Raw genomic sequence first — 26,118 nt, 5'->3', positions numbered from 1 at the left:
AATGGTGCAGCACAGCTTTCAGAATAACAGTTGCATTCAAACGAAGGATTTCGTGGATAATTGAGGTAAGACGGTAATGCTGCTCATAGATTATGCATGTGTGAACCACACAACCCCCCACCCACACACACACATAAAATACTTGGTAGTGGCAAAGTTCCGGAGCATTTCTTTAATTGGATACCACCAACTCGTGGGCAATCTTTTAGTGCTTCTAACCAGCTTCTAACACCCGTAACTAGTTGTGTGTTTGAACAACAGACTTCAGGTATTTGTTCTGAATCCAACCATATCAGTCATTTTCCTGTGCGGTCTATGGTGGCTGAGCTAAAGCGGTGTTAGTGAGAGAAGAGACTATGCTGAAAACGGTTCTTCTCACGATAACCTGAGAAGGGTTTGAGCTACAAACTATTATGAGCTACAAACCATCCTGAAAGTCTGAGACTCTCACGAACATGTAGTCTGTTTTGCTGTACAATGCTTACAAGCCGCACAGGACTCGTTAGAAGGTGAGGGTTTTTATATATGTAGAAGATCATACAGACATATTAGATTGTGATCGTTGTTGATGCTTTCCTTAGCTTACTCCTTGCTAGTTTGTGGGCAGGTGCCCATTTATAGCAATTTCTTGGTCATCAAGCAGAGTTCGTACGGTCTTGACAATCCTGGAAAAGTCATGGTGTATGAATCACCTGTGTGTGTGCCAGTGCGAGGGGGGGCATTGAGGAGGGGGAGACAGCTATAGGTAGCCTATAATTAATAAGAGACAACAGACTAACTACATAGCCAATACAAAACATATTCTGTATAGCCTGGCTAGCTATCTCAGTAGTTAACTCTTCAGCTATTAGCATGTATTCATTTCATAATTTCACATCTGATGTCCTAAAAGACATTTCACCTGCACTCATTACCGCAAATGTCCGCAGTTGATAAATGGGTATGTTATTTGTTGTAAACCACCTCTCAAGTGCTCGCATAGATTTGACACTGTTGGAGAGCTGGGAATCCCCTTTATTCAACATTGGCCAATGTTAACATAAAAAAATAATTGATACTGTCTATAGATCTCCCCTGGAATCTGAATAGTTTAGCCTCACGTGTCTTTGTTAGTTATCTTGCTTTGAAGAAGCCTACCTTAGCCACCTGATCCATGATTCATTCAATGACAGAATTATTTTATAAAGACATAAAAAGTATTTGGTTGTAATTGTAATGTTGCAATATTTTATAGGCTACTAAGGATGGCCAACCATCCCCCCCAGGAGAGCCTTAAAGGGCCAGTATTGTATTTTGAATTTGCGAAGAAGCTAATAGGCAGAGGATAGCCTACATTTTGTCTGCTTCTATGGTAATAATAGTGATGATAATCAGTGGATATTTTAGCATGTAAATCTTGGTAGGGCAAACGCATGCCAGAGAAATCACAACACAACACTAAACAATATATTTAATGCACTATAACGGTGACAAGCGGTGCCCACAAACTGTTAGTGCCTACATGAAGCTTTCCCGACAACAGACCTTTCCACCGCTACACCTGGCTACCAGTGGAGCCTCATCGAGCAGCAAATCAGTTCATTCAGCCTACTTGTCTGCCTTTTAAAAACCATAGCTGATATTGCTGACTTGTTTAAATAAATATGGTTTCCACTGACTCATTGTGGATTTGTGTAACTTGATAAGAACTGCATTCTTCTTCAGTGATAACGAACGCCAACATGAGTTTTGACTTCTGGACCACACACAAACATTATTACATTTATGTTCAGTAAATTCATCATGTTTGTTCTTATACCATTACCACTTAGTTCTAAGTATAAGCAAGCGATCTGTGATGAAGTAGGCCTATTTGTTCAGCATTTCCCAAATGGACAGCAACAGAAATTCAGATAAATGTTAGTTCAGATCATTTCTGCAAGATGTTGAGACCTTAACTTTATTCTTCTTTAAGTCACGTCACAGAGAGAGAGAGAGAAAGAGAGAGACGTGGACTCGACAGCCTACCATTTGAAGTATTTTATTATGTGGTCTAAAAAGGAAGGAAAATACAATAGCAAGGATCCACTTTTATAAAAAATATACCGACACACAAACAGCGCATTGTGCAAACAAAACAACCCTCGCAATATGAACTGGAATTACAAGGGTCTATTACTGAACTTTTTGTTTAACAAAAAATTGGAATAGACATTCACTGGCAAACATGGTTACAGACCCCAAAACATTATATAGTATCCCATCTTCTGAAAGAAAGCACATTAACTAATTATAATGCACAAGGTAAGCAAAACAATGAAATACATAATTCTACCATTGCCTAAAATGAGGAATAAGATATTAATGAGATAGACCTATATAAGCAATATAACAATGGAGATGTACAAACTAACTATGGCATAACGGAAGGATGAGCGGATAAGAGCCGTCATTTCGATGAAGACATGAGCGAGCTGAGAAGGACGTAGCCTACATGCCTATTCGCTAAGCATTTTTGGTATGGACAGCGGCATAATTCAGAACATGGGCCGTTCTTACAGTGTTCTCCCTGTATATCAAGTCAGAACAGTAGGATAAATAACGGTGACACATAAGCAGACAATGAAAGCTCTTACAATATTTGATGATGATGTTTCTCTAAAACAGGCTATAGGCTACATGCACACCACCAAGTCAGAACAGTAGGATAAATAACGGTGACACATAAGCAGACAATGAAAGCTCTTACAATATTTGATGATGATGTTTCTCTAAAACAGGCTATAGGCTACATGCACACCACCAAGTCAGAACAGTAGGGGAAGGGGTAGAGGGACCAAATTCTTAGTGTGAGGCACATAGGCTACTAACAGCTTACTACATAACATACACATACTACACAACATACACATACTACGCAACATACACATACTATACAACATACACATACTACACAACATACACATACTACACAACATACACGTACTACACAACATACACGTACTACACAACATATACATACTACACAACATACACATACTACACAACATACACATACTACATAACATACACGTACTACAAAACATACACATACTACACAACATACACATACTACACAACATACACGTACTACACAACATATACATACTACACAACATACACATACTACACAACATACACATACTACATAACATACACGTACTACAAAACATACACATACTACACAACATATACATACTACACAACATACACATACTACACAACATACACATACTACATAACATACACGTACTACAAAACATACACATACTACACAACATACACATACTACACAACATACACATACTACATAACATACACGTACTACAAAACATACACATACTACACAACATACACATACTACACAACATACATGTACTACACAACATACACAACATACACAACATACACATACTACACAACATACACGTACTACATAACATACACGTACTACAAAACATACACGTACTACACAACATACACATACTACATAACATACACGTACTACACAACATAGCTTACACTTAGTGTTACTTTCTTAGCTACAGTATACCTATCACCCAGGCATATTACATCACCTATGCAGCAGCAAGACATATTTCTGGACTCACCGTTGTTGTGCAGGAAGGTGGCGCGGCGGTCCTTCTTGTGGGCAAACCTCTCAATTTCTTTTTCATTAATGTCTGGAATTCTCTGGATAAATTAATGCTGGATTGAAATGGCCAATGCATTCAACCTTTTCTGGCCCATGGTGTTGTGTGTGTGAAGTTTTTAAAAATCCTTTTAAGGCTGTTTGTTTTGGATTATGCTTGATGTACACAAAGACGTTGGTTGTCATAATGCCGTTGTGGCCTGTAATCACCTTCATGCCTGGTCGCAAAAACGCACCTTAAAATGCCTGGCCAGGAGTCGACCAACTCGTCATGGCCTCACAGTGCTGTCTCACAATTGCCACACAATATGCTATAATTCTGGCAAGCACTTACCTATTCTCCTCCATTTGTTGGTTGTGAAGGTCATGGCTCATCTACAGTATATGTGGTGTCTAGTTGAGCTACAATGTTTGATTTCCCCAGTATAATGCCTTTGTAGCCTGTAATCTCCTTCACGCATGGTCTCAAAAATACATCTGAAAATGCCTGTGCAGGATTCGGCCGACTCGTCACGGCCCTGCAGTGCTGTCTCACAATTACCACAAAATTTAATGAATGCTATAATTCTGGCAAGCACGTACCTATTCTCCTCCGTTTGTTGGTTGTGAAGGTCATGGATCGTCTACAGTATGTGCAGTGTCTGGTGAGCCACAATGTTTAATTTCCCCCAGTAACAGCATTGTCTACAGGTGATGCACAATTGTCATGTTTTGAGACCCTTTCAGACAGATGTTTTACATCCTTAAACCTAGACTTGGACCACACACCCTCTCCATTGAATAGCAGACAGGGGAAGCAAAATAGTGATTGGTTTGCGACTCGCAGTTAGCCACTGCTGTCTTCCGTGATTGGGACAAGGTTCTGATTTACGACATGTTGTGTAATGTTTATGTCCAATGGCCGATGAGCACCAAGACGTTTTATCTCTAATTTCTCTTCATATGACAAGGATTGAAAAAGATTTGACAATAGATTGTCGACGTGGTTCATGATTATGACTGAAAGTATGATGTTAACCTGATCAGTTCAATCAAAGCTACAGGAGATATAACATGATTTAACATCTTTTTATCTCTGGCCAATGACCTTGAGCCTTCTTGTAGAGGCACTTCTACTGTAAATCTATAGCAGCACCCAAGGGGGGTCTTGAACTGCCTAGCTCTCCCGTAGATTCTATGGTGACATAGTGTCCTGAAGAGTGACAGAACCTTGTGCCAATCACGGTTCAACCAGAGAAGATTAACAATGCCTACACTCTATTCTTTCGCTTGCTGCCCCTCCACCACATAGAAAACTGAGCTAGGCTGGAGATGCATTACTCAAAGAAAGAGACCAAATTTGTACGCTTCTTTATTAAGTCAAGGATTTATAAAAATAACAAAAATAGATGGGGCTGAAAACAGGTGGGGGGGGCTCTGCTGTCCCCTGATGCCGACCTTACTCTGTCTCCCTCCCTTCTGAGTTGCCTCATTCCCCCCACATTGTGTGTGTTGGATGGGCTTGACCAAGGGAACAGTGAAACATGGCCTCTTGCATGCAGCGCCTAGCCTGGTGTTGGACGATGCAGATGGGTGTCAGCGGGGTAATGGAGGGAAACAGAGTGCTATCCCTGTCCTCTCCACTGGTCCGTGCTGCATCCTGGAGCCAGGCAGACCGGAGAGAGGCGAGCAGAGGGAGAGGGGTGCAAGAGACGCCCAGGCGCATGCAGGGGACTGCCGGCTGGGGACTACCACTGTCGCTCAGCGTCCAACTTATTGGATTTCCTCTGAAGATGTTTGTTTCCTTCACTGTCTCACTGAGGGACAGTGCTCCATTTCTAGTTATCTCATCATTATTTATTGAGGGAAATGCCAAGGAGTCAAAGTGTGGCTTCTGCAAGCAATCAGTGAGGAGGGATAGGGGGTAGGAGAGGGGGTTGGCAGGTGGTGGGGGAGGCCTGATGTTATTCCTCTGCACCCATTGAAAGAATCATGATGAGCTGAAATGGTGTTAGAATTGAGAATGGACTGCACTAGCAGCTTTTTGATTGCAGTGTCCATTTTGCTATGGTTAGCTCCATTTTGTTTCCGACTTAGGCAATAAAGAGGAACTTGCAACTTTCATTATAGATTCTGACAGCTTTGTGAAGTAGCATATTGTGTCTACCATGCAGTATTAAAGAGCAACTTATTGTTCATGAAGTATTGTCAGTTTTAAAAATTTAAAAACATATACATGACGTTTCCTCTGTACATGTTGTTGTGGGTATTGCATTTTCTTTATTCATTTGTTACTATGCATTATTTGATATTCGGGACAATCAATCTGGCACGTAGCTCAATAAGTTCATAGAAAGTCTATTCTACAATGGATTGGAGCCCACAAGTATGGATATACATAATAAGCCTACACCTTTCATTTCTGTGAAGTTTCAACTCACAGCTTTACTTTGTTGAGAGCAACACACGATTGCTGCATTCTATTCTGTGAGTCCCAGATTGGCCCTTGACTTCACTCACTATTCGGGTGCTGATTCCCAATAGTACAGTGTGTGATACTGCATTCATTAGAGTTCCTTTGTGAGATGGAGATGTACAAGGAGAGCTCTAAAAGGACATATGAAACATTTCTTTTCACAGCTGTCCCCTCTGTCTGTATGCTGTTTTTTGGGTGAATCAGCTGAGCTTCTTTCAATTATGTAAGTGTAGCATTTTGAAGAGTCCAGAGTGTATTGTTGAGGCATAAAGGCCACAATTGTTTTTACTTTTCATGTTTCATAAGAACTTTAGAATAGTTGTACTTGCGATCACTTTCAGCACCATGGCAATCGCACTCTCTCCCTCACACTGTAATAGTACATCAAATCAAATGTATTTATATAGCTCTTCGTACATCAGCTGATATCTCAAAGTGCTGTACAGAAACTCAGCCTAAAACCCCAAACAGCAAGCAATGCAGGTGTAGAAGCACGGTGGCTAGGAAAAACTCCCTAGAAAGGCCAAAACCTAGGAAGAAACCTAGAGAGGAACCAGGCTATGTGGGGTGGCCAGTCCTCTTTTGGCTATGCCGGGTGAAGATTATAACAGAACATGGCCAAGATGTTCAAATGTTCATAAATGACCAGCATGGTCCAATAACAATAAGGCAGAACAGTTGAAACTGGAGCAGCAGCACGGCCAGGTGGACTGGGGACAGCAAGGAGTCATCATGTCAGGTAGTCCTGAGGCATGGTCCTAGGGCTCAGGTCCTCCGAGAGAGAGAAAGAAAGCGAGAAAGAGAGAATTAGAGAGAGCACACTTAAATTCACACAGGACACCGAATAGGACAGGAGAAGTACTCCAGATATAACAAACTGACCCTAGCCCCACGACACATAAACTACTGCAGCATAAATACTGGAGGCTGAGACAGGAGGGGTCAGGAGACACTGTGGCCCCATCCGAGGACACCCCTGACATCATTGTCAGTAAGGCTAAGGTGTAACACCTCATGAGTCTCTCAGGAGTTGTTTTCGTATTCATAGTCTATTTGTATGTTATGAGTATTCAGTTTTGAACTGGACTACCTCCCTCGCTGAAACATACATGAAAAGCATGTTTTCTATAATTGTGTTATAAATGCAATTATGCCAGTTTAAAAGTTTTGAAAAGTTGAAAAGCTACAGTATTTGAAACAGTATATCCACATGGGGTGATAGATGACCAACATTAGAGGAACTCTGATGGGCCTACAGAGCTGCAGGAAGTTCCTCCACTACAGATGCAGGAAATGTACAACTTGTAGTGTGTTCAAGAAAGGCTTCTGAAGTTTGTAATTTTAACTTGATTTTCCCGTACGAAAATGTATCAACCCCTAAAAAATGTCCATTAATTATAATCCACAGAGTAATTCACATTTCCTGTTGCTGCAGGATTATTTTCCTGTTGTAACAAACTGGTTCAAATTAAGATCCTATATCTGTAACTGGATGCAAGGTCAGTCTCTGCCTCCGCTGGGAGAAACGGAGAGAGAAACAGAGAGAGAGAGAGAGAGAGAGAGAGAGAGAGAGAGAGAGAGAGAGAGAGAGAGAGAGAGAGAGAGAGAGAGAGAGAGAGAGAGACTTTGACTTTTGGTCTTGCTTTATTGAAACATTCTTAATTCATTTAAAACTCACCCCCCCCCTCTCCTAAAATAAATAAAAAATAAAAAATAAATAAAAATACACAAAAACCCTCTCCTACAACCGTATATCCAAAACATCTTCCCCAGCAATACAGACAGCCCCCCCAACACACCATATCTCCTCAAACATCTCCACACATTTGATCATTTTATAGAACTCAAACTCAACCCTAAGGCGCGCAGAGACCATCCCATGAAACAGTAGTAAAGGGTCTGTTATCCCCCCACCTTTGACCCTGTTCCTCCTTGTTAGCCAAATAGCTAACTTTGCCTGAGCAAACAGAAAATTCAACAAAACACATTTTTCTTTCTCCTTACTCGAATACCTGTATCCCATTATAAACATCCCAACAGCAAAAACCAGCCCCAACCTGTCACACAGACATTCCAACAGAGACATTAATGGCATTAACCTGGTGCACACAGAAAACACATGAATTACAGTTTCTTTCATTTGACAGAAAGGACACCCCTGCCCAATTCCCGGATCAACCCGTGCCAACCAGCTGTTAGTGGCCAGGGCTCCATGAAGAACCCTCCACTGGAGGTCCCCTGACCTCTTTGGTACTGGGGGTTTGTAGAGCGCCCTCCATCTAAAACCCACCATACTCTCCGCCCCACATACCCCCTGCCACTGATGTGCCTTCACTCCTGTTAGGCTTCTAATGCTCCTCACCTTAATGCAGAGGTTGTAGAGGGCTTTACCTCCCACCCCCTCAAACTCCCCCAGGCTCGGAGTGTTAAAATCTAACAAGTCCTCCAGACCCCCTTGCCAGTCTCCAGTCTCTGCCGTCACCTGCAGTGGCGGGAACATTGGTGGCCCCTCTCCCTTTGGCCTCTCAAACACCCCCCTTACCGGCTCAGACAGTGCCTCCTGGACCTCCTCCAGGAATCTCTCCAGCAGCCTAAGAGACGTTATTCCTGTTTGTTGCGCCAAGACCTCCGGGGTTTTCCACCCCTCCTCTCCCAGCAGTCTCAGGTCACCCAGCCTTTGTAAACCCCCGGCCATCAGTTGCCTCTGCAGGGTGGCCGACTGAACCGATCTCAAAGGGATGGCTGGGTTGTGGAAGATGGGCTCCTCCCACACCCACTGCCCAGGCTCCACACCCCCTTCTCGTGTGGGCCTTAGCAGCTGCCAGGCCCTCAGCACCGCAGAGTAAAACTCTGAGAGACCTGCTGTACTCAGCCTCTCCAGCTTCATGAGGAACAGCTGCCGGTCCAACCCTAATCCGCCAGCTCTCCTCAGCAGCGCATGCTGGTTCCCTCCAGCCAACATCAGTGTGGTACAGCAGTCTCTGCACCGCCTTTAGTCGGAAAGCAGCCATCCTGCTCTCCAGTTCCACCAGGCCCTGTCCTCCTTCGTGGACGGTCATGTACAAAACTGCTGCCTTCAGCCAGTGATGTCCCGACCAAAAAAGTCCACCAGCTTGCGTTGCAGGTCTGCAAGCAGACCGGCGGGGGGGTTGAGGACACAGCCAGTTTATGCCACAAGGAAGATGCCACCAGGTTGTTGATTATCAGCACCCTCCCTCTATATGACACTTGGGACAGGAGCCACCTCCACCTGGCCAGTCTTGACACCACTGCCTGTGTCAGCCCCTCCCAGTTCTTGCTGACCCACCTCTCCGAGCCCAGGTACACCCCCAACACTTTAAGCCCTTCACAACCCCACTGCAAACCCCTGGAAGCAGAGGAGGAGCCCTATCCCCCATGCCCCACATAACAGAGCTTTGCTCTTTCCCCAGTTTACCTTAGCTGATGAAGCTCCTCATACACCTTCAGACTGGTCTCTAGTTCCTGCATATCTTGCCCATCCCTGACCATCACAGAAACATCATCTGCATATGCTGAGACTGCAATTCCTGTCACCACATCCATGCCTGTCCAGCACACTCCCTGCAGTCTCCTGCGTAGCAGTCCTAAAAAAGGCTCAATGGCTAGTGTGTACAGCTGCCCAGATAGAGGGCATCCTTGTCTAATGCCCCGTCTCACCCAGACTGGCCTACTGAGCCCCCTCCCACCTTAACCATACATGACGCCCCAGCATACAACAGCTTCACACAGGTCACAAAACTCTTCCCAAACCCAAACACAGACATCGCATTAAACAGATACTCATGATCCACTCTATCAAAAGCCTTCTCTTGATCTAAAGAGACCAGTCCAAAGTTCACATTAGAACCTCTCGACAAGTCCAACATGTCCCTAATCAAGAACAAGTTGTCCGTGATTGAGCGTCCCGGTACACAATATGTCTGGTCCTTGTGTATTATAGAGTCCAGATGGGACTTCAGTCTGTTAGAGAGGACCTTGGCAAAAATCTTGTAGTCCGCACAGAGTAATGCCACAGGCCTCCAGTTCTTAAGTTCACACAAGTCCCCTTTTTGGGCAGGAGAGTCAGAGCCGCCCGACGGCAGCTCATCGGCAACTCTCCTACCCCTACGCATTCTCGCAACACGCAAAAGAAATCCTGTCCAATTGTTCCCCAGAATTTTTTGTAAAATTCCACTGGAAGTCCATCAACCCCGGGTGCACGACCGGGGACATCTGGGTTACTGCCTCTGCCAGTTCATGTGACAACAGAGGAATGTCCATTTCATCCCTCTGTGCCCGAGAGAGCTTAGGGAGTCCTGCGAACAAGACCTGAGCACACATAGGATCACACATTTCTGCCCTATACAATTCAGTATAAAACTCCACAGTCCGCTCCCGCATCTCCCCCACCACAGAGGTCACCCGCCCATCAGACAGCCGTAGACAATGCATACCCTTGGCTTCACTGCTCTGTCTTTCCAAACCAAAGAAGAAGGAGCTGGGAGCATCCATCTCCTTGAGCATGGAGAACCTAGCTCTTACAAGTGCTCCCTTTGCTTTAACCTGGAAAAAACTGCCCAGGTCCCTACGTAATTCGGCTAAGTTAGCCTGGAGGCCTACATTGCCTTGCCCCACCATCTCTACCTCCATCTCACTAATACACCGCTCTAGTTCCCCCAACACTCTCCTAGCCTCTGAGGATGAGAGAGCTGTGTACTGTTGACAGAAAAGCTGAATTTGCACTTTCCCCACATCCCACCACTGACTCAGAGACTCATACTCCTCTCTTCGCTGCCCCCATCTTTCCCAAAAAGTCTGGAAACCTGAGCAAAAAGTGGCATCTTGTAAGAGCTTTACATTGAACTTCCAATAAGATGCCTGCCGGGGCCCTGGTGAAATAGACAGCCGAGCCATGGTTATGTGGTGATCCGAAAACCCCACTGGGAGAATGGTAGCACCCAGAAGCCTATTGCTCTGATTCCTGGACATGTAAAAACGATCAAGTCGAGCTGCACTCACCCTAGCCCCAAAAACCTTCACCCACGTATACTGTCTTGTGTTTGGATGTTTAGTTCTCCAAACATCCACTAGGTCAAACTGATTAAAGATGTCCCTTAACACTCCCACTGACACTGAATGAGGCTCTTCCCCATTTCTGTCTTTTGTAAAATCCATTGTACAGTTCCAGTCACCTCCGATCACCAGCGTCTCCTCAGGCGCTACTTGTGAGAGTTCCTGTCTAAGACTCCCAAATAGAACCCCTCTTTCTCTCCCTGTGTTAGGCGCATACACATTTATAAAGACAAAACACATGTTGTTAATTTCTGCTTTAACAACAAGCAACCTACCCCCTACACACCTCCTTTGAGGAGCAAATTTTACAGCCAGACCCGGTGCAAAAAGGACTGCCACCCCTGCACTAAGATTTGTCCCATGGCTCAACACACTTGCCCCTTTCCACCAGAGCCCCCAATCAACTTCATTCACCACATCACTATGCGTCTCCTGCAGAAACAACACCTGTACTTGTTTATGTTTTACATATTCACTCAACACACTCCTCTTTCCCGCATCTCTGGCGCCATTTATATTGAGCGAGCCTACCCGAAGAGTCTCCATAAGAAGTGGGAGAAAAGCCAGCAGAGAAATAGACCAATAGCAAAGCTCAAAAAGCCCCAGTGTCAGTAAGAAATTAAACATTTAAACAGTGTCTGAAGGTAAACCTTTACGCACTGTTGTGACCCACTTCCTCAACCTAAACCGTTTCTTGGGTGAGAGGACACCATGCCCCTCATTTCTCATAGCATGTTGTACTGATCTTACAAACTTTCTAGGATCAGGAAAAAAGCCTCAAGATTAACTTTTTTCCCCTTAGTCTCATTCAGGAACCTTGTCAGTTCTCTCAACGTGTACTTAGACCCCTCTGGTTGACTGGCTGTCAGCTCCGGGCCAATTGAAGAGGAGTCTGAAAAAAATACCTCCTCATCCTCTTCCTCAGACTCACTTTCCTCCTCTTCTCTATCTCCCACCCTGACCACCTGCCCTTTCTCTCTGGTTAGGGCCTCACCCACAGCAACAGGCAACATTTCCATGGTGCCTTTGTCCACACCCTTTTTCTTTTTCCTCTTGACACCCTCCTCCTCCTCCCCCAATCTCTTACACTTCCCCACTATACTCTCCTCATCCACTAGAATAACCTGACTAGACGCAGTATCATCTGCACCACCCTCCATAGCATGACTAGGGCCAGCCTCAGCTACAACACCCTCCATAGCATGACTAGGGCCAGCCTCAGCTACAACACCCTCCATAGCATGACTAGGGCCAGCCTCAGCTATACCACCCTCCATAGCATGTCTAGGCCCAGCCTCAGCTACCCCACCATCTCTAGCCTGACTAGACCCAGCCTCTGCTTCTCCACCATCTCTAGCCTGACTAGACCCAGCCTCATCTACACCACCATCTCTAGACTGACTAGGCCCAGCCTCTGCTGTCTGCATCTCCTTACCCCTGCATTTTCACCTCGATTTACCCCTTGCGCTCGTACCCTCCCCTTGTCTATGGCCTTTATGTGGGCACGCAAAGCTCTTGTGCCCCAAATCCCCACATTCAAAACACCGTAGACTATCTGTGCTGGCAAAACCTGCATAGAGCCCTTCCCCATGCCTCACTTTAAAATGCACATTTAGCTGTTGCTCATTATTGTTCAGAAACATAAACACTTGCCTCCTGAATGAAACAATGTGCTTAACGGCATCTGCCTGAAAACCTGCTGACAGTACACGGAAACCGCTAGCAAACTTACCAAAACGACTCAGCTCTTTCCTAATTTGATCATCCGTAATAAACGGAGGCAAATTTGCCACTACAACTCTTGTTGAAGGGGTAGAGAGAGGTGAAATTGACACCAACACATCCCTTACAAATATTCCGCTAGCAATTAGCCTACCGACCAAATTAGCCCTTTTCATGAACACAACCACAGCCTTGTTCATTCTAGAAGCAGAATGTATAAACTCAGCTCCTACCTGTTCACCGACCGCGAGCAGAACCTCCTCCACCTTAACTCCGTTCTCAGGAACACACCTGAAACCATGCTGTATCGACAGCGTCTCTGCGCACTAGGCTGAGAAGCCATTGCGCACACTATACCTTGCAACCCCCGGAACGTTACTCTGTCCTCTTCCACCCTAACTTTGAAAAAGAAACTTTGGATACCGCTAAAAACAAATTATTAACCCTCCACCATAGAAAATAACATGTAAAGAAAAGAATAGAATCAAGAAAGTTAGTTAGGATAGAGCTTTCCACACCAAACACTCAAACTCCAAAAACACCCAGCATGCACAGAGAGAGAGAGAGAGAGAGAGAGAGAGAGAGAGAGAGAGAGAGAGAGAGAGAGGGGGACGGACGGACGGACGGACGGACGGACAGACAGAGACCTTGGAACGTACCTCTATAGTGTATTAAGCATCTCTAAAATGTGTGCGAGGCGAATGCCACATTAGATGAACATGTTTACCTGAAATATTAGCTTAATTAATTCAAATTGAGCATTCAGTGGGTATGGCATTCAGTGGGTTTGCTTCATCTTAAGCTTTCAAGTATAACATGATGTTCGACTCTCTTTTTCATATGATCCTGTCACATTAGGCTTATCTGTCGGGCTTCACTGTTCTACATCCAAAGGGAGCCTGATGCCCACACGAACATCCAAGAGAACAAACCAGCTGGTCAAGAGACCTCAAATTTCTAGAAAGTAACACGCAGCCATGCATTCTGAGTGAGCATTAGCCCTGGAGTGCATCCCCAATCCTGTAGAGAGTGGAAGCACACCATACCATCTGTGCTGCTGTCTTATTACGGATCCCCCGCTCCAATCATTGTTCCTGTCACATGCTAATAAGATTTCACATCAAAGTATTCCTTTTGACTGGCCAGTGAGGGTCTTGTCATTGCATATGTGTCTGGTGATATAATATGTTTCTTACTGCTGTTGTGGTAGTGGGCAGCTGCTATACTAGACAGGGTCTCAAGGCACAAAGGATCAGTAAAATAGGGTTATTATGGTCAAAACTCACTTTAATCTGACAACAAAGTCTCACCAATGCCACTACATTATCAGTCTCCTATAGACATATCCTGTTTGCTGCTTTCTCTACAGTCTCTCACTTCTGCAGGTCTTTGGGCTGGGTCTGGTCCCTCCCTTGTTTGAGAATCAGCCTTATTTATTTATTTTTGTACATTTTACCCCTTTTTTCTCTCCCCAATTTTGTGATATCCAATTGGTAGTTACAGTCTTGGCCCAATGCTGCAACTCCTGTACAGACTCGGGAGAGGCAAAGGATGAGAGCCATACGTCCTCCGAAACACAACCCCACAAAGCCACACTGCTTCTTGACACACTACTCGCTTAACCCAGAAGCCAATGTGTCGGAGGAAACACTGTACAGCTGGCGACCACAGTCAGCGTGCATGCACCCAGGCCGCCACAAGGAGTCACTAGAGCGCGATGGGACAAGGACATCCCGGTCGGCCAAACCCTCCCCTAACCCCGACGGCGCTGGGCCAATTGTGTGCCGCCTTATGGGTCTCCCGGTCGCGGCTGGCTGCGACACAGCCTGGGATTGAACCCGGATCTGTAGTGACGCCTCTAGTACTGTGATGTAGTGCCTTAGACCACCGTGCCACTCGGGAGGCGAATCAGCCTTATTTAAAGGGAAATTTAACAAAATAATATGTTGATATTTTTTTCATTAGTCCACTGTTGATACAGTCCCAAAATGTTTTGCATGTCAGCAGTCAAGTGTTGGACGGTGTTGGAATGTGTGCGGTATTGGGAAGGTGTGTGATGTTTGGAAGGTGTGTGGTGTTGGGAAGGTTTGTGGTGTTGGGAGGTTTGTGGTGTTGGGAGGGTGTGTGGTGTTGGACGGTGTTAGAAGGTCTGTGGTGTTGGGAAGGTTTGTGGTGTTGGGAAGGTTTGTGGTGTTGGGAAGGTTTGTGGTGTTGGGTGTCACGCCTTGGTCTTAGTATTTTGTGTTTTCTTTATATATTTGGTCAGGCCAGGGTGTGACATTGGTTATTGTGGTGTGTTTTTTGTCTTGGGGTTTTGTGGGGCGTCGACGTAGTATATGGCTGCCTGAGGCGGTTCTCAATCAGAGTCAGGTGATTCTCGTTGTCTCTGATTGGGAACCATATTTTGGCAGCCATATTCTGTGAGTGTTTTCGTGGGTGATTGTTCCTGTCTCTGTGTAGTTGTTCACCAGACAGGCTGTATAGGTTTTCTCGTTCCGTTTGTTGTTTTGTAATATTATAAGTTATTTCATGTCTCGTTCACTTTCATTAAAGAACATGAGTAACCACCATGCTGCAATTTGGTCCGCTTCTCCTTCAACTGACGAACGCCGTTACATTGGGAAGGTGTATGGTGTTGGGAAGGTTTGTGGTGTTGGGAAGGTTTGTGGTGTTGGGAGGGTGTGTGGTGTTGGATGGTGTTGGAAGGTGTGCGTTGTTGCGAAGGTGTGTGGTGTTGCGAAGGTGTGTGGTGTTGGGAAGGTGTGTGGTGTTGGGAAGGTGTGTAGTGTTGGACGGTGTTGGAAGATGTGTGGTGTTGGACAGTGTTGGAATGTGTGCAGTATTGGGAAGGTTTGTGGTGTTGGGAGGATGTGTGGTGTTGGAAGGTGTGTGCTGTTGGGGAGGTGTGTGGTGTTGGGGACGTGTGTGGTATGTGGTATTGGGGAGGTGTGTGGTGTTGGGAAGGTTTGTGGTGTTGAGGAGGTGTGTGGTGTTGGGGAGGTGTGTAGTGTTGGAAGGGTTTTGGTGTTGGGAGGGTGTGAGAGGCAATGGGTGGTTGTTCCTGACTGCACTACACTGCCTCAGCCTTATTCATAATGTAAAGAAAGGCAATCTTTTTAATTTCTTGCCCTCATTTTCCCCTTTTAAACTACACTGCTCTATGTGCAGTGAATGCACTAAAGACAGAGCTTTTCAATTGCAGATTTTCCCTTTGAACATAATCACTTTTTCTTTTGTGCCAAGGACATTGGCTACTGTAATTTGCTACAGTCACTGAACATCTTTCCTTCTGGCCTTTATGGATTCAGAAATTTTCGACACGCCCCCAAAGTTTATTTCTCTGAAATTTTGTGCACACATTTCTTTACATCCCTGTTTGTGAGTAGTTCTCCTTTGCCAATATAAACCATCCACCTGACAGGTGTGGCATATCAAAAAGCTGATTAAAGAGCATGATCATTACACAGGTGTACCATGAGCTGGGGACAATAAAAGGCCACTCTAAAATGTGCAGTTTTGTCACACAACACAATGCCACAGATGTCTCAAGTTTTTGGGGTGTGCAATTGTGATGCTGACTGCAGGAATATCCAAAGTATCTGTTGCCACACACCTGGTTCCCATTTCCCCTGATTAGTATGTTATATATGTTCCCTCTGTTCCCTCTGTCTTTGTCGGTTATTGTTCCCATGTGTGGTGGTCGTGTGAGTACCTATGCGTTGGTGCCACAGTTATGCTGCGTGTTTTTGTATACGTGTTTGTTTTGGGTGTATTAAAAAAAAACTATTGTGTATTCCTGTGCCTGTCTCCAGTGTGACAATTCAATTGTTTCTTTATTTTTACTATTTTCTACATTGTATAATAGTGAAGACATCAAAACTACGAAATAGCACATATGGAATCATGTAGTAAACAAATCTAAATGTATTTTTTTTTAGATTATTCAAAGTAATCACCCTTAGACGTGATGACAGCTTTGCAGCCTCTTGGCATTCTCTCAAATGACTTAACCTGGAATGCTTTTCCAACAGTCTGGAAGGAGTTCTCACATATGCAGAGCACTTGTGGCCTGCTTTTCCTTCACTCTCTGGTCCAACTCATCCCAAACCATCTCAATTGGGTTAGGGTCAGGTGATTCTGGAGGCCAGGTCATCTGATGCAGCACTACATCAGTCTCCTTCTTGGCAAATAGCCCTTACAGTACACAGCCTGGAGGTGTTGAAAAACAAATTATAGTCCCACTAAGCGCAAACCAGATGGGATGGCGTATTGCTACAGAATGCTGTGGTAGCCATGCTGGTTAAGTGTGCCTTATTTTAAATAAATCAATGTCACCAACAAAGCACCATCACACCACCTCCATGCTTCACAGTAGGAACCGCACATTTCTTTTGCAGCAATTCGACCATGAAGGCCTGATTCACGCAGTCTCCTCTGAACAGTTGATGTTGAGATGTCTGTTACTTGAACTCTGTGAAGAATTTATTTGGGCTGCAATTTCTGAGGCTGGTAAATCTAATGAACATATCCTCTGCAGTAGAGGTAACTCTGGGTCTTCCTTTCCTGTGGCGGTCTTCATGAGAGCCAGGTTCATCGTAGAGCTTGATGGTTTTTGCGACTGCACTTGAAAAAACTTTGAAAGTTCTTGAAATGTTCCGGATTGACTAACCTTCATGTCTTAAAGTCTGATGGACTGTCATTTCTCTTTGCTTATTTGAGCTGTTCTTGTCATAATATGGACTTGGTCTTTTACCAAGTCCATATTTGTCTTTTACCAAGTCCATATTGGTCTTTTACCAAATATCTTCTGTATACCACCGCTACCTTGTCACAACACAACTGATTGGCTTAAATGCATTAAAAAGGAAAGAAATTCCACTATTTAACTTTTAACAAGGCACACCTGTTAATTGAAATGTATTCCAGGTGACTACCTCATGAAGCTGGTTGAGAGAATGCCAAGAGTGTGCACAGCTGTCATGAAGGGTGACTAATTTGAAGAATCTAGTTTAGTTACTACATGATTGCATATGTCTTATTTCATTATTTTGATGTCTTTACTATTATTCTACAAATAAAGAGAACTCCAAACTTTTGACTGGTACTGTATATATATTTTTTTAGATGTAAAAACACTTAAAAATGACTAAAACCAGATATAAAATATGTAGAAAAGATAATGGATCTATATATTTTTCTATAATATAATCTTTGACAACTAACAATCACCAAAATAAAAGCTACACAGTCTGGGGGAATTGAAAATGTATTTAGTATACATTTTGCTATTGCGTTTGAGCAAAATAACACAGGATTAGCCATGATAAAATGCATAGAATTGTACGATATTGGCCAAATGGCAGAATGTGTAATATGTAAAATCACTTGAAATTTGCTTTAAAACTGCAAACATTTAACACATCTCCATGAAAACACCCCCTGTCATGCCCACAACCTAAGCCCCTTTTTGATTAAGAAAAAAACCTGTTATAGGAATAAAATAAGATAGATGAGACACATATTGAGAGAAAGGAATTTGAAACCATCTGATCCTGTTTTGTGTATTTCTATAGTGAAGACGTCATGGTCTGTCTGGCATCAGCTGTTTGAAGCAGGTTCAGATGGATGCATTCAATGATTCAATACCTGAAAGATCTGTTTGATATAGCCACATGTTTAACCAACCCATGCTGCACTGCTATCTATCACTCTCTCGTCCTGAGCCTATGTGTGTGTTGTTTCTACCTCCCTAGGGTCAAATTGAAAGAGGGCATGGCGTTTCTGGGTGCCCGGCCCAGCAACCCCACCCTGTGGATGGTGAGCCAGGATGTGAGGAGCGAGGGGCACAGGGTGGTCACCCTCCATTGCCGCAGGAAAGAGTCCAGCTACGAACAAAGGTCAGTTAGCAATACTGGATCTCCCCACTGGACATCACTTGTATACTGTACGCACAACCATCTACGACCTTCCCACAACCATCTACAACCTTCCCCTGAAGGACCGCTGCCTTATAACTCTTGACTCCAATATATATATATATATATATTTTTTAAATGTATCCTTTATTTTACCAGGTAAGTTGACTGAGAACACATTCCCATTTGCAGTAAAGACCTGGGGAATAGTTACAGGGGAGAGGAGGGGGATGAATGAGCCAATTGTAAACTGTAAATATCACAGTGTTGGCTGGAGTGAAGCATAATCTCTGTGGTTGTTCCTCCAGCAAGGAAGAGGTTAACAGCCCATCTCCAGCTCTCTTTTAATTAGCATATTCATTTCCCCAACTGAAATAGACTTCAAGTTGTTTTGGTCATTTCCTATCTGTATTACGTACTTAAATTAATCTAGTAAATAGGAAACGGATTCCCGGGATGCGAAAAAGGTTGCTGCTTGTGTTAATTAAGTTCTGATCCAGGCCCTTTGTGTGTCCTAATGGTTTTCTTCCATGGATCAGGAAGTTGGGCTAATAAATCTAACTTTCTAGTGACAGGTGTAATTTTACGGATTAGAGAATGATTGGGAGGTTGGAAAGCTCTGCGTATTAAGTCCATCAGCATCATTCCACTGACTACTTACTTTTAAAGAAATACAAGACTTAAGAGTTTGACTCTGTGAAATTCAATTCAAAGTATGCCCTGAGGCTGTTTGAGTTGAGCCTTTTAAATGTAATTCTGTTTCATTTTGAAGTGTTCTTTTTTGAAGTGTTGTATAAAACAATTCCAAAAAATTTTATATTAGGGCAGTAACCCTTGGTTACTTTGGTTAGTCCAATGGAGAGAGCTCAAAAGAGGAGAAGAGGGATCGCGATTCCAACCTCGAGGAGTCTAGAGACTTTGAATGTTCAGGCCTGTTGTATAATAATCTTGAGAGTTACCCCTACATGGTCCTGAGAAGTACTACAACACTGACTAGCAAGTGTTGTGTACACACATGTCAATCTCATTCCACGGAGGGCTGAGTGTCTGAGGGTTTTTGCTCCTCCCTTGTACTTGATTGATGAATTTAGGTCACTAATTAGTAAAGAACTCCCCTCACCTGGTTGTGTAGGGCTTAATTGAAAGGAAAAAATGAAAACCCGCAGCGCAGTGACAACACTCTCAGCGCTCTGTCTCAGCACCACCACCATGGGCTGAGTGTCTCTCACATGAGTGCGTAGTTAAATCTGTATTTATTGATTTAAGTGAGGGAGTCAGAGACAAGAGCGAGCATATTCTGTCTAATCCTGGCTATCCTGTCGGGCTGTGTCGGGTGGACTTCTTCTCCCTAATCCCCCAGCTGTCCAAGTCACCCCATAAAGAAGCCCCAAGAAGCCCAGCCGTGGCTATAATATACACCTATGATACATTTTTCTGTATTGTCCCTCAACCCCTCCACCCCCCTGCCCACTCCAAGTCTTTTCACTGGAACCCCTTTGGAGGGATTAGACAAAGCCATCTCATTTTTTGAGCTGTCATGCAATTTCTCAGGCTCACACTGACTGTAATGTTTCTTCTCCGTTTCTCCCTCCCCTGTTCTCTCTTTTCCTCCATCCACAAGGAGTGGATGTGAATACTGCAGGTCAATCTCCAGTTCTTTTACCAGTGGGAATTTGATTACCCACGTTATTACCTGTTTACTAGCACCTTTAACCTTGTGTTTATGAACTATTTTTATGCCCAGCAGCAGCAGGCATGTTGTTGTTGACTCTTTTCTATGGTGTATTAAAGGGAATATTATATGTGAGTTAACGGAGTCACAATATCAGGAATGGTGACAATTTCATTTAAATTCAGGTACATTTAGATTGATTGAAACTAATATAATGAGTCAATGATTGAATACTACATTTCTCAAATTAAGATCCTATGTCTGTACATTAATTTGTTCTAATGAACAGAATCGGACTTCATTCGCCAAGACACAACTGCTAACTCAACATAATAATGTGCCAACTTCTACCACCTTTGGTGGTAAGGGTAGGTAACAACACATCTGCCACGCTGATCCTCAACACGCGAGCCCCTCAGTCCCCTCTTGTACTCCCTGCTCACTCATGACTGCATGACCAGAGACGACTCCAACACTATCTTTAAGTTTGCCGATGACACAAAAATAGGGCCGAGCACGCCCACATTCTCCTTGACGGGGCTGTAGTGGAGCAGGTTGAGAGCTTCAAGTCCCTTGGTGTCCACATCACCAACAAACTAACATGGTCCAAGCATACCAAGACAGTCGTGAAGAGGACACATCACCAACAAACTAACATGGTCTAAGCATACCAAGACAGTCGTGAAGCGGGCACGACAAAACCTATTTTGGAGACTGAAAAGATTTGCCATGGGTCCTCAGATCCTCAACAGGTTCTACAGCTGCACCATCGAGAGCATCCTGACGGGTTGCATCACTGCCTGGTATGGCAACTGCTCGGCCTCTGACCGCAAGGCACAACAGAGGGTAGTGCGTACGGCCCAGTAAATCACCATGGCCAAGCTTCCTACTATCCATGACCTCTATACCATGCGGTGTCAGAGGAAGGCCCTAAAAATTGTCGAAGACTCCAACCACCCTAGTCATAGACTGTTCTCTCTTCTACCGCACAGCAAGCGGTACCAGAGTGCCAAGTCTAGGTCCAAGAGGCTTCTAAACAGCTTCTACCCCCAAGTCATAAATCAAATCAAATCAAATGTATTTATATAGCCCTTCGTACATCAGCTGATATCTCAAAGTGCTGTACAGAAACCCAGCCTAAAACCCCAAACAGCAAGCAATGCAGGTGTAGAAGCACGGTGGCTAGGAAAAACTCCCTAGAAAGGCCAAAACCTAGGAAGAAACCTAGAGAGGAACCAGGCAATGTGGGGTGGCCAGTCCTCTTCTGGCTGTGCCGGGTGGAGATTATAACAGAACATGGCCAAGATGTTCAAATGTTCATAAATGACCAGCATGGTCGAATAATAACAAGGCAGAACAGTTGAAACTGGAGCAGCAGCACAGTCAGGTGGACCGGGGACAGCAAGGAGTCATCATGTCAGGTAGTCCTGGGGCACGATCCTAGGACTCAGGTCCTCTGAGAGAGAGAAAGAAAGAGAGAATTAGAGAGAGCATATGTGGGGTGGCCAGTCCTCTTCTGGCTGTGCCGGGTGGAGATTATAACAGAACATGGCCAAGATGTTCAAATGTTCATAAATGACCAGCATGGTCGAATAATAGTAAGGCAGAACAGTTGAAACTGGAGCAGCAGCATGGCCAGGTGGACTGGGGACAGCAAGGAGTCATCAGGTCAGGTAGTCCTGGGGCATGGTCCTAGGGCTCAGGTCCTCCGAGAGAGAGAAAGAAAGAAGGAGAGAATTAGAGAACGCACACTTAGATTCACACAGGACACCGAAAAGGACAGGAGAAGTACTCCAGATATAACAAACTGACCCTAGCCCCCCGACACAAACTACTGCAGCATAAATACTGGAGGCTGAGACAGGAGGGGACAGGAGACACTGTGGCCCCATCCGAGGACACCCCCGGACAGGGCCAAACAGGAAGGATATAACCCCACCCACTTTGCCAAAGCACAGCCCCCACACCACTAGAGGGATATCTTCAACCACCAACCCACCATCCTGAGACAAGGCTGAGTATAGCCCACAAAGATCTCCGCCACGGCACAGCCCAAGTCCTGAACCTCTAATCAAATGGCTACCCAGACTATTTGCATTGCCCCCCCCCCTTCTACGCTGCTGCTACTCTCTCTTATTATCTATGCATTGTCACTTTAACAACTCTACCTACATGTACATATACAAATTACCTAGACTAACCGGTGCCCCCGCAAATTGACTCTGGACCACCTGCATATAGCCTCGCTATTGTTATTTTACTGCTGCTTTTGAAATATTTGATACTTTTATTTCTTACTTTTTAGGGGGTATTTTCTTAAAACTGCATTGTTGGTTAAGGGCTTGTAAGTAAGCATTTCACTCTAAGGTCTAACTAACCCTGTTGTATTCGGCACATGTGACAAATACGATTTTATTTTATTATGAGAAAACACATAATTTCATAGAGTGGGCTTTTTCAGTTGCAGATTTTTTGTCTAATTCAGTACATGTCACAGAAATACCAGAATAAGCTCCTATAGAAACGCACAGAACCGTTACATGCACCTGATATCAGCTAAAAGAGCACTCTGGGAGATTGGATATTCACCGCCAGTGCCATTAAAGACCAGCAACACATTTAAAACAACAGCAGTCCTGCTTCCTCAGCATGTCATAACCCAGTCTAAGTGGACGCTTCTCTTCTCAGTAAAAGTGCCATGTCTGGCCCAAGTTAATGAAGACTGTCTCAGTCCAGATGGATATCCCCTCAGGTGGAACCAGCTTCATTAATCCCCCACTGGCCATTGGGAGAGACCTCATGTAGAGCGGTAACAGGCTCCTCACAGAACTAGCTCAGTCATTATAGCCCGTTCCTATCCCTCAGTGAAGAGACACTGTCACCCAGACTGAGATTGACACTTACATGATTGAGTAGAGTGTAGGACTCAAGCATGTCTTCTTTTACATTTCCCTCACCCATCACTCATTTTCTAACACATTATGATTGCATTTGGATTCCAGATTATGTGTGTTTAAATTGGAAACATGTGGTTGAAAAGAAAAGCATATCTTTAAATGTATATGCCATATCCATAACCCCTAAAGCCCATTTCTCCTGTGGGTCTCTCAACACTGTATCCCAGAGGGAAGGGACCATCAAGGCCTCTACAATAGCACTGTAACAACAGCAGAGAATGAGCAGCATGCAATATGCTTATTGTAGCATAAATCAAGGCAGACATGAAATGGGTCTATTACATTAAGCCCAGAGTTGGCTGTTAACAGGACTGTCCTAATGATAACACCCTTAATAATGAAGCTGCTCTTTTTCCCATGGCCTTCATTCATGCAGCCTCAGAGGAGGCTCATTGACCTTTACACCAATGTATAATTGAGTCTCCGCTGCTCGATTTATATGCTTCTCTCACAATTGGAATGACATGTGATCAATGCTGTTCTTCTCTGCTGCAGCCAGTCACCTCAGAGCTCTTTACTGCTGGGTTTTTGTCAAGGCAGAGATGGTGTGTTATGCAGGGAATCAGCCCTCCTTGAGAAAGAGCTGATATGGGGTCTACAATGTCTTTTGACACGCTGGTGATTACACGAATCACTGTAGATTACACCTGAGTAGCACAGTGCTCTTTCTACTTCTGTTACCTGGCAAAGTAAACAATATGGAGATTGAACAACATATCCTGGTGTGTCACAATGTTTACACAATGTGACACAATGTTTGCAGAAATCAGGAGGTAATAACTACCATTAAACCAAAGAACCAATGAGGATGTGTGTCACCCATCATGGTTACACAAATCCATATCAATGAGTCATTCTGATTTCAGCTCCCATGCTCATTATTGATTCAATAGCTTGTGTGTGACACTGAACATTGTTGTTGGAATTAATTTGTGCCTTAAACAGTAAATGTGGGCCAGGCTGCATTGTGAGCCAGAGGACAGATTGACATATTGAAGTTTGCATGTGATCTCCCTGGCCCATTGGTTCATGTGTTTCAGATTTATAAGGGTTTATGAGTTTATGTGACTGAATATCCTGCTCTTAGAGGTTAATCCCCAAAGGATTTGAATGTGGCTGCTCCACATTGGTGTACAGTGTTGTCTCTAACAACACACAGTGATATCCAAACTCCTCGCTGCCTGCCTGCCACAGTACTGCAGCATAGACCTAGATTCAGCACTCTACAGAGGAGGTTTTGGTTTTGTTGCAAATACTGTCGTACAAAACAAAATGACATAAATAAGCACAGCATGGTCTGCATAAGCCTGCATATATGTATTACTCATCCATTTTGCCCAGATTTATGACTACATACCCCTGCAGGCAGTTCCTCGTGTTGTCTGAAAAGCCAAACACAATTTTCTTTAAATTAGACCTGTGGTGAGAGGCAATCTTGTTGTTTTAGAATGAGTCTACTAAAATGAGTACTTTGCTGTGTTAGCTACATGTGGTACTAAGCTTGGAAGACAAAGTGGTCTTCCGCATACACAGTCATCCGTCTATAGTTGACTGTGGAAGGATTTCCTAGAAGGAAATGTACTATTAATGCACCATTATGAGTCATATACTATTACTATTAACATGAACATATTCTAATGGTTACTTTTTACATTTGTTCTGTATTTAGAGTATATTGTATGACCGGTTGACCTTTCCTTACCTTGGTACATGTATAATCCATTCCCTACAGGTGAAGATTAAATTGTGATGCAGTCCAGCAAAATCACCTCTTCCGCTTTCCTCAAGACTTCGACGTAACGTTGTGCTATGAAAACGTAAAGTTTTATAAATAATCAGGATAGTCAATTCATTACTTTATCGATGTTACAAAAGACCCCTGGCTTCCAGTTTATTCCAATTAATTCCTCTCGCCCTCTCTTTTGAGATTATTGGTTTTTATAAAGCATATTCCAAGAGTATATGACTTTAAGATTGCTTGTCTGGCACTAGGGCTGTCTGATTTCTGTAACCTGTGCAGGAGAGATATTCAAATGACCCTATTAAATGAAGGCCTAAGTTCTGCAGCAAGGTGGAGGAGTGGAATGAGGGACATAGTATGGGCTGAGAAAATACAAGAACTGAGATTGTGAAGAAGAGGAGAAAGAGACCTTTTTATCCCGCTGAGTGTTGGGCCACTGGAGCCCTTGTTACACAGAGCTGGGAGCAGCTCTTCTCAGTCAAAAAGCTTACAGAATCTATCAGCTAGAAGGGAATGAAACAGGGAGAAAAGATAAATGGATTGCCAAGTGATAAATGGATTGCCAAGACCAGGCTCTTTGTGAGAGCGTCTTTTCCATTGTGTGTGCTAACTGAGAGCAGCAGGTTCATGGCCTCCCCCTAGTTGTGTCCCCCTCCTCTCTTATCCCATTCCTGCACCAAGCCAAGGTTAAAAGGTAAAACAGGTGTCTGCTTGATGGAATGCAGTAACAACTAAAACACTAAGCACTCCTTGTCTGTGCTGCTGCCTGACTCCCCTTTAGCAGTCATTTACCAGCGCTGACATGTAATCAGCCGCAACGCGCTCCCCAGCTGTGGGTCTCTGGCCACTGGGATATCAGTACGTCCAACCCAGGCCCCAGACCCCGTCATTAGCAGGGCCTCTCACTGGCCTC

General features: G+C 44.2%; 1 protein-coding gene across 1 annotated transcript in view; it reads left to right on the top strand.

The window, feature by feature from the left end:
• Window positions 1–26,118, top strand: part of si:dkeyp-14d3.1 (transmembrane protein 132C) — a 231,085-nt gene that overhangs the window by 84,728 nt on the left and 120,239 nt on the right. The window contains exon 3 of the mRNA XM_035735887.1: window positions 18,674–18,817. Coding sequence (XP_035591780.1) covers window positions 18,674–18,817 — 144 coding nt within the window. The remainder of the gene's footprint in view (window positions 1–18,673; window positions 18,818–26,118) is intronic.

The sequence above is a fragment of the Oncorhynchus keta genome, chromosome 25, assembly GCF_023373465.1.
Source record: "Oncorhynchus keta strain PuntledgeMale-10-30-2019 chromosome 25, Oket_V2, whole genome shotgun sequence".
Taxonomy (NCBI): domain Eukaryota; kingdom Metazoa; phylum Chordata; class Actinopteri; order Salmoniformes; family Salmonidae; genus Oncorhynchus; species Oncorhynchus keta.
The sequence above is the reverse complement of the archived record's forward strand: the minus strand, read 5'-3'. Positions and strand labels throughout refer to the sequence as shown.